We start from the raw sequence: 8,954 nt of genomic DNA on the forward strand, positions 1-8,954 counted from the left end.
GTTATTAGAAGAGTATTTGCAGTTGGTTTCTTACCATTTGAAAGACAACACAGTGCCTCTCCCTTTCACAGGTTCTGAAAACAACTCTTTCATTAGGTGCAACAAAGTCCACTGTTTCAAGTACTTCTATATGAAATCAGAAACAGATAGACAAAAATTATATACAAATGTAATCATAAAGGGAGACACATGACTATGCAACTTGTATATAAATGAAATGCTACCACATAAGTCTTCCCTGAACAGTAGAACTAATGGCACACTACCTCCTGTATGCCCTTGCAATACCTTTCTTGCACATTGGTGTTTCCCCCCTCCCCAGTACTCCCTAATCATCTCCCAGACTGTTTTCCTGGGCAAGGATCAGCACCAGAACAAGTCTAATGATGAATCAACCAGAATGAATATAACTACTATTTTTGGGAATGGGCAAGAGGGGAACTAGGTGTGTAGTAGACTTCTGTTCCCCAACAGGGACACTACAAGCAACCATTTCTCATGACACTCAGCTGGGGAGGTCTCAAAGATATCTTCTCAAGAACTTGTCTGTGAAAATCCTGTTAGGCTGAATCTAGCCAATGGACCTCAAGTTAATAAAACAATGATAAACAGTGAGATCTTATATGTCTTGCTTCCTTATTGCAGTAGACTAAAAGGTCTATATATTATAATGTCACAAACAGCTTACATTTATAAAGACTCATGACTGAATATGTCTCAGCTGCAGTTCAAATGAATTAATTTCTTGGACACTATCAAACTTTTCTTGAAAAAATTAAATAGTTTTGTAACTAATATTAGTAGTTTTGCTCAGAAAATTAGATTTTATATTAGCACATATATATGAAAAATTTCCTGAAAAAAATCTCACCAAGAGTTTTTTTACTGTTTACTCTTTATTACAATTGCATATGAGGAGGCTGAAGCCAGTATGTAGATATAGAATTGAGGAGAGTTATCTGTTAATTACAATTTTATTATTTGTCTTTTTAACTCACATAAAACTAGTAACTTTACATTTTAAACAATTCACTGGAACTTCAATGTCCTGTCTATTCAAGCTACTAGTTTCTTTTACATGCTGCTGGGAAGCATAATGCTGAAACATTAGTAATGAATATTCAACACTAATCCCATTTTTTCTTAACAAAAAAGAGAAAGATATAATGCCAGGAGCTAAAAATTATAAAGTCCTTCACTTCAGAAGGCCTATGCCTGCACGCCCAGTAACCTGACCTGCATCAAAGACTTTAACAGAAAACTCATCAAATCCTTGTAATAAACTCAGTGGTGAAGGAAGACCTTGTGTTAGGGTCCTAGAAAGAATAACTAACTGTCAGTTTATAATACATTAGCCTTATCTTCCAAAAATGTTTATGGTTTTCCTAAGGGACACTAACTGAACTATTGAAATTCCTTAAGAAGGACAACTGAAAATTTGAAACTGTAGAGCAGCAGACAGGTGTGAAGTAGCACTTGAAACACTCATTTTAAGTCACTAGACACCATTTCATGAGATTATATGTACTGATACCTCATTGTAATAATTAGAAAATTACTTCAGAGAAATAATTATATTTTCTCTTAACTAGAAAAAATAATGCTTACAGATATTAGTAAAAGAAATGCTATACTTGCCATTCATAACCCTCTTACACTGCAGCATCTTTAAGTCAATCAGCTCCTGAGAAGAATAAAAATCTCTCGGTGAGTTGAAGTGTTTAAACCACCCAGCTCTAAACAGTTGCCCATTTTATTATTTAAAAATAACTATCTGAAGATACCAAATACAGAAAAAGAATGCAAGTGAAAACAAGAGTTTACCTATGCAATACACTCAACTAAAGTTTCAAAATACTTATCTAGCAACATGGAAACAAAGCAGAACAATCACCGAGTGTGGAAGGGGAAGATAAATTAACACTATAGCAACAGACCACTTCAAGAATCAGTGTAGATTCGTACTGGCCAAACGCATTGGTGAAAAAAACAGCAGTACGAGACTTTAAGACCTCTTTATCTTAATCCTAAATTTTAACAGTTCACTACATTTGTTAAAAGACAAAATGAAGCTTTATGCTGACCATTACTAAAGAACCTAATACATAGTCACCATTCTTTGTGGCTTTCCCTTAGAAGAAACTCAGAACTTCAATCTACACATATTATTTTAACTGCAGATTTATGCAATTCAATTTATTAAGGACACCAGTTGAGTCCTTTTCTCCTATGTATCTTATCAACTTGATTATAGATGAGCTTTAAGGCAAACTGGCTGCCTTTAATTGTCAAAGGGCTACAGTTTGAGCCAATATAATTTGTTAGCTGTTGAAATAAATATGCAGCGGTTAATCCAACTGTTATACAAATTGAGGAAAAAAAAAAAAAGGACTATGCTCTATAGTATAGTGTTAGTTACATGAAGTTTGGTGTACTAGAGAATCATTGTTTTATCAAATAAGACAAGATTTAAAACTTGCCAATTTACAGGTAAAGGATAAAAAAGCAATAAATTAACCTCAATCTGTCTACGCTATACTATAGGTTTTATGAGCGGTGCTTCTAATTTAAGCTTTTAATTAATGTTCCTCATCAGGTACTATTCACGTTAAGTTCTGGAACACCTTCGAGTTCCAAAATGTTGAGAAGATTGTGGGGGAAAGGACTGGAAGACAAAGGGATAAATCAGAAAGTTTTTACTATACAGAGATTAAGTTATCTATGCTGTTCTGTTGCCAAACAACTGTAGCATAACTGCCTAAAACAACTCTATTTTTTACTATCTTGTCAGTTTTTAAGAAAACCTATAAAGTATGGTTTTTCTGATAACATCTAAGGCAGATATCTAACTGCAAACAGTAATTCATGTCAAAGGTATCTTAACTCTCCTGTTTCTCAACAGCAATGTGGAAAAAAGACAATATGGGAGACTTTATTTATGAGGGAAGATGAGGAAAACTATAACAGGTTTTTGGCTACAGGAGTAACTTTCACACTGCAAGGTTTGTAATATACTGCAACTTGTTAACTAAGTTTAAGGGTGTCTCTTCTTGATGTACTGTTTCTCTGGAATTGTGACAAAAAGCACGTGTAAAATAGAAACTGCTTTAGCTATACAGTTTATAGTGCTGGATTAAATAACTTCTCATACCCTGGGACTTCAGCAGTAAGCAAAGCAATACCTTTACACGCACAGTTTGTTGTGGGTTTTGGTTGTGTTTTTTTTAAAGAACACATACAACAATTTCTACATTATTGTCTTCCACTAATTTACCATACAATGGCCCTGTCAAATCTCTGGTAAGTGAAATCCAGTAGCTGCTCTGTAACAAGGTTCTCTGCTACTATGAAGAAGTGCAAGAGTTACTGGAAAAATATAAAGACTGTCTCAAGCCTGACTTGCTTTTAGTGTTTAAGACTTCTAGATTTTCTAACTCTGTCTGATTTTTCTATACATGATCTACAATTAGCCTATCAGAATTAAAAAAATATATATGCTCACTTAATCCCATGTAAAGCAGAGAGGTCATAATTCATAAACTGGGAAACTGTTAATTATTGTTTGTCAAAGAAAAAAACACCTTATTACTCCCACTTTTATGAGAGAGAGTAGTAACTATTCTACTGAATTTTAAGAGTTCTTCTGAATCATCCAGAAATTCTTCCACATGAAGCTGATCCAACTAATTAAATATCATTTGTAATTCTAGAAGCTAGAGGCGAAAGGTGAGCTGTGGCCAAGATAAAAAAGCATATTGTCTCTCCAAGAACAATTTTTCCTTTCTTCTCCCCCAAAACAGGCAGTGAGCTAAGTCATGACAGAACTGCTGTGAAGATTCCTGGAGAACATTGTAAACAATTGATTCCAACAGTGTCTCACCATGTTCTATGGGTACAGATCAAACATTCTCCGGGAAAGCCAGTATTTAAGCCACGTTTACATTATTGTTTGGGTTTTTTAAGCCTTGGCTGAGTCAAGTAACTTGTACCAGTGCTTACACTTGAGAAGTGCTAGTAATATGACAGAAAGGGAAAATGGGAATACTGATGCACTGCAACAATAAGGATAATGAAGTACCTTAAGTTACAGAGCAGTCCAACCATGATATCTGCAGCAAACTGGAGTCTTAACTTCAGGCAGCTTTAAGAAAAGTGGTTAAGCAACAAGGACAGTAGTGCTGTGAGACACATGGATGCTCTGGGATAGCACAGCAGAACTAACTGGGCGAGAGGGTAGGTCAGTCTAAGACTTCCTTCAATGTTATAACTCTACTCAAAAAAAAAAAAAAAAAGAAACAAAAAACTCCAACAAAAACCAAAACACAGTGAAGTGTGAGGAAACTGGTTATGGTGTCTTGTCTAAATGAACTGAAGTTATTGAACAGTCTTAAAATATAGGCTTGGCATAACTTGTGGACAGCTCAAAAGGAAACGCCTTAAACCATGGGAACTCTTCTTTCCCTATTTGTTCTAGTGAAAAATGCAAGTGAAAAGAACTCCTACGAAACACAATGTCCATTTGTGCTTTTAATAATAATGTTATCAGTTAAGGCTGCCTCATCTGCTCCTCCATCATACCTCACAGTACACGATATCGGCACCATAGTCCAGAGCAAGAAGGCGCATTGGCAGCGTTCCCACTCGCACCATTGGCGCCAGGATCTTTTTTCCTCTAAAGCACAGAGGCGTGTTCACCGTCATCCCTCTTGCGGTGCTACCTGAAAGAGAAAACCAAGGGGGGCAGCCGTGGAACGCAGCTGCCGACGGGCGGGGAGGGGAGTAGTGGCCCTGTCATACCTGGCAGGGCTCCCGTAGCAGCTCGCAGGCCGGCGGCAGCCCCACCGCTGCTCACTCAGCGCCCGCGCCCGCGGCGCCAGTGCCGTGGAGCCGTGAGAGAGCCCGGCGGGGCGGCCCGGGGGTGCTCCCCGACGCAGGGGCTCCTTCCCCCGAGCGAGGGGCGCCGGGCCGCCTCTGCCGGAGCCCCTCAGAGCCACGGCTGCTGCCGCGGGGCTCGGCTCCCCGCCGTCAGCCCAGCAGGCCGGCGGGACGGTGCCGCCGCCTGAGGCGCCCGCCGCGCACCCCCCGCCGCGGCACTCACCCTCCTCGCGTGGCTCCGCCGCGGCGCCGGGGGAGGCGCCTCTTCGTAACGTCATCGGGCAGCGCCGCCGCCACGTGGGAGGCCGCCATGGCGCTGGGCCGCGGCGGGGCGGCGGCGGCCACCCGGGCGGCGGCGGGCGCGCAGCTCCCCGAGAACGTGGTGCGCGTCCCCTGGGCCCTGCGGCTGCGCCTGCAGCGGGGCACGCAGCGCCGCCGGCGCGGGCAAGAGGCGGCGGCGGCGGCGGTGCGGCCAGGGAAGCTGCTGCTGCGGAGCCGGCGGCCGGAGCTGAGCCAGCCCCGCTGGCAGACGGTGGGGCGCTGGGAGCAGCCGCAGCTGGTGTCGGCGGGCTGGAAGCACCGGAAGGCGTACGGGGACTACTTCCAGCTGGAGCCCTCGCAGCAGGCGGCCCCCGCCCTGCAGGGACCGCCGCCTGACGCGGGACAGGGCCCGTCCTTCGCCGAGATGGGGCTGCGGCCGGCGCTGCTGGCCGGCCTGGAGGCGCTGGCCGTCGGCCGCCCCACGGCGGTGCAGCGCCTCGCCATCCCCGCGCTGCGCCGCGGCCGCAGCGCCCTCTGCGCCGCCGAGACCGGCAGCGGCAAGACGCTGGCCTACCTGCTGCCGCTGCTGGACGGGCTGCTCGCCCGCCCCGAGGGGCTGCCGCCGGCGGGGAGCGCGGGGCCGCCGGCGCCCCGCGGGCTGGTGGTGCTGCCGTCGCGGGAGCTGGCGGCGCAGGTGGGCGCGGTGGCGGCGGCGCTGTGCCGGCCGGCGGGGCTGCCGGTGCGCGGGCTGATGGGCGGCGGCGCGGCGGGCGGGCTGCGGCGGCAGCTGCGGGCTGGGCCGGCCGGGGCCCCCGCCGTGCTGCTGGGCACCCCCGGGGCGCTGCGGGAGGCGCTGCGGCGGCGCTTCCTGGCCCTGGAGCGGCTGCGCTGGATGGTGCTGGACGAGGCGGACGTGCTGATGGACGAGTCCTTCGCGGAGCCGCTGGAGGAGATCCTGGCACACGCGCCCCTGGCCGCCGGGGCCCCCGGGCCGGCCGGCCCCGACGAGGTGAGGACCCAGGTGGTGGTGGTGGGAGCCACCTTCCCCACGGGCCTGAGCGAGATGCTAAGGAAGTTCACGGACGTCGGCCGGTTTCTCACCCTCGGCACCCAGAGCCTGCACCGTCTGCCGCCCCACGTCCAGCAGAAGTTTGTCCGCCTCAAAGGCCAGGACAAGCTGCCTGAGCTGCTGCACCTACTCAAGGAGCACCCAGCGTCCGGCGGGGCCGTTCTCATCTTCTGCAACAGTGCCAGCACTGTCAACTGGATGGGCTATATCCTGGATGACCACAAAATCAAGCACCTGAGGTTGCAGGGACAGATGTCAGCAGCTGCCAGAGCTGGCATCTTTGCCTCCTTCCAGAAGGGTGACGTGTCGGTCCTCATCTGCACTGACCTTGCCTCGCGGGGGCTGGACACCAGCAGCGTGCAGCTAGTGGTGAACTATGACTTCCCAGACACGCTGCAGGACTACCTGCACCGCGTGGGGCGGGTGGGGCGGGTTGGAAGTAAGGCGCCTGGAGCCGTGGTTAGTTTTGTCACCCATCGGTGGGATGTGGACCTGGTGCGGAAAATAGAGACTGCAGCCCGGAAAAGAACAGGTCTCCCCGGCCTGGACGCCTCTATTAATAAGCCTCCACCTAAAGGAGGTTGATTCAGGTTGCCAGGCAGTAACAAATGGCCTGGTAGAGACTGAGCTTGAAGTCCTTAAGGCAGAGGGAATGATCTCCTGTGTGTAAACAGAGAACCAGGTGATCGGGTTAACCGTGCACTTTTCTGGAAGCTGCAACAGTCTTCTCCACAGGCGTCGCAACTCACAGTTTTCCAAAAGGAAACCAGTAAGTGAGTAACAAAATGCCTTTGGAGAAGACTGAAGAATCAGCTTATCAATTGATTCAATTACAGATACATGTAGAAAGACTAAAGGACAAATTGTATTTTATTTTCTTGTGATGTAGCAGTTCAGAGAATTCTAGCTAAGGTTAGGTGGGAATGAGAAGGCACAATAAAGCTTGAGGCTTTTTCAAGGTCTTTGTTTGTCATGTTATGGTTAGCTTTCACTGAGGTGATCTTGCTGCTTTGTGTTCTGTTAAATTAAAAAAAAAGCGCCTTTAACTGTTTTCTGCTCATATTTTCGGCATGCTGTAGTGACACATTCAGTCTCTGAACTGATTGTAAAAACAAGTAAAAAAACCCAACCTATCAAAAAAGGTGTTCTGTTAAATGAGTGTGTTGACTCACAGGTTCTAATGACTCCTAGGTAGCAGAGTGAGTACAAGGTTTCTCTTGAGTATCATGCCATTGTTGTTTTCTGCTTTAAAGTGGGGCTGAGGTTATTTCATATCTAGCTGCTGGTTTGTATCCATGGTAAATAATCACACAAAAATAGCATTTTAGCTCTGATTTCTATTGCAGTGATTTATCACAGTCTTTTCTTTCAGCAGTTGTTTTTCCCGTGCTGTCCACTTCAGCCTGTGTTAAAACTCAGTGTGTAGAAATAGTAAGCTGTTAAATGAAAAGATCACAGCATAGTATCTTAAATCATTAGCTTCAGAAGAAATAAGGTACTGGAGCTACTCTTAGTATACTGAGAGTAAAAAACTAAACAGAAAACTTGCACAGATAATCACTTTAAGGATAAGGCTATATAACCTTATCCTAAAAATTGTACACATGTACTCTCTTCATGTTGCACAAAGTTAAGGAGCTCCTAGGGGAAGTTAGAAGCTGTGGTAAAATTACTTAATACAATAGAAAGCTTTCAGCTTCATAGAAATGACAGTGGAAAAGTGATCTATTTGGAGACTGGAAACTTTTATATTTTGGACCCATTCATTGCATGGGCTACTTGCCTCTCACCCAAAGTTCAGTTAAGTTCATCAGGCAGTTTATGTGTCAACAAGCAGAAGTTTACTGTTTATCTATAGTAGTAGAGTAGATCCTTAAACAGAAATCTGAGGACAATCTAGTAGTATAATTTATAAAGATCCTATTTCCATTTGTTACTATGCGTTTTGTGTTGTATTGGGTCCTCTAAATGCTGAGAAATAGCTTCCTTTAACTGTAGACACACAGATTAATTTAAATGAGGTAAATTGTATTCAAGAAACTTCAAGTAAGAAATTTTAATATTTGCTTGCCTGCTTTGCATAAGCAGTTTCAGGCTGACTCCATCTCAAGTGGCATATAACTTGACTCTCATCTTTTTCAAAGCTGTAGCACTTCACTGTATTAGCATAAATATCAAGTTATTACCTGGTTCATAGAGCAGAGCATCTCTTTCCCGAGGCAGCTGGTGATGATGACTGGGCTTCCAAGTTCAAAATACAAATCTGCCCTTTTAAGTTTCCGAAGAAAGTTGTTGCCTGGCATCTCAGATGTCCGACTTCAAGTATTTGTCTTCTCATGTAGCTGTTCTACAGGACTAAATCAATCAATTGTTTGGGCTAAAATTTCATAACTCTTGCAAATGTGTACTGTAATACTTTGCTCTGTTACCTACAGTTTCCAGCTAAATAATGCAAACAAAGTTAACCACAGTTAAATGATGTCACATAAACAATAACTTCTGACACAAGATTCATACTCAAACTATGTGGCAATGGTCATTGATCATTAAAGCATCTGCTTAACTTGCATCAGTAACTAAGTGGCATTGGTGGTAGAGTAGGTTTTTTTTCTTGAGTTAAAATATGTAGAAGGAAAATGGGAGGAAAGTTGACTTCGATAAATTATCCAGACTATAAAAGGCAGCGTGGGCATACTTGACATTGAGGTGTAAAATATACGTTAGAAATGAATAATTGGTGTATGACATG

The 8,954-nt window shown here is 44.8% G+C and overlaps 2 protein-coding genes across 4 annotated transcripts in view; one reads left to right on the top strand and one right to left on the bottom strand.

The window, feature by feature from the left end:
- DUS2 (dihydrouridine synthase 2) overlaps window positions 1-5,129 on the bottom strand; it is a 28,836-nt gene extending 23,707 nt beyond the window's left edge. Inside the window, exons 1-4 of one of the 3 annotated variants that reach the window (XM_074913301.1) lie at window positions 5,099-5,129; window positions 4,579-4,718; window positions 1,639-1,684; window positions 35-126 (exon numbers count right to left, since the gene is read on the bottom strand). In XM_074913301.1, coding sequence (XP_074769402.1) covers window positions 35-126; window positions 1,639-1,684; window positions 4,579-4,701 — 261 coding nt within the window. In that variant the 5' untranslated portion in view covers window positions 4,702-4,718; window positions 5,099-5,129. Of the gene's footprint in view, window positions 1-34; window positions 127-1,638; window positions 1,685-4,578; window positions 4,719-4,797; window positions 5,058-5,098 lie in introns of those variants that run through there. The other 2 variants (XM_074913302.1, XM_074913303.1) reach the window with 2 other exon arrangements.
- Window positions 5,130-5,178: 49 nt separating this feature from the next.
- On the top strand, window positions 5,179-7,251 carry DDX28 (DEAD-box helicase 28). The gene has a single exon (XM_074913300.1). It carries the CDS (start codon window positions 5,186-5,188, stop codon window positions 6,788-6,790), a length of 1,605 nt encoding a protein of 534 aa, XP_074769401.1. The 5' UTR covers window positions 5,179-5,185; the 3' UTR covers window positions 6,791-7,251.
- The last annotated feature ends 1,703 nt before the right edge of the window (window positions 7,252-8,954 follow it).

The sequence above is a fragment of the Athene noctua genome, chromosome 9 (assembly GCF_965140245.1).
Source record: "Athene noctua chromosome 9, bAthNoc1.hap1.1, whole genome shotgun sequence".
Lineage (NCBI taxonomy): Eukaryota > Metazoa > Chordata > Aves > Strigiformes > Strigidae > Athene > Athene noctua.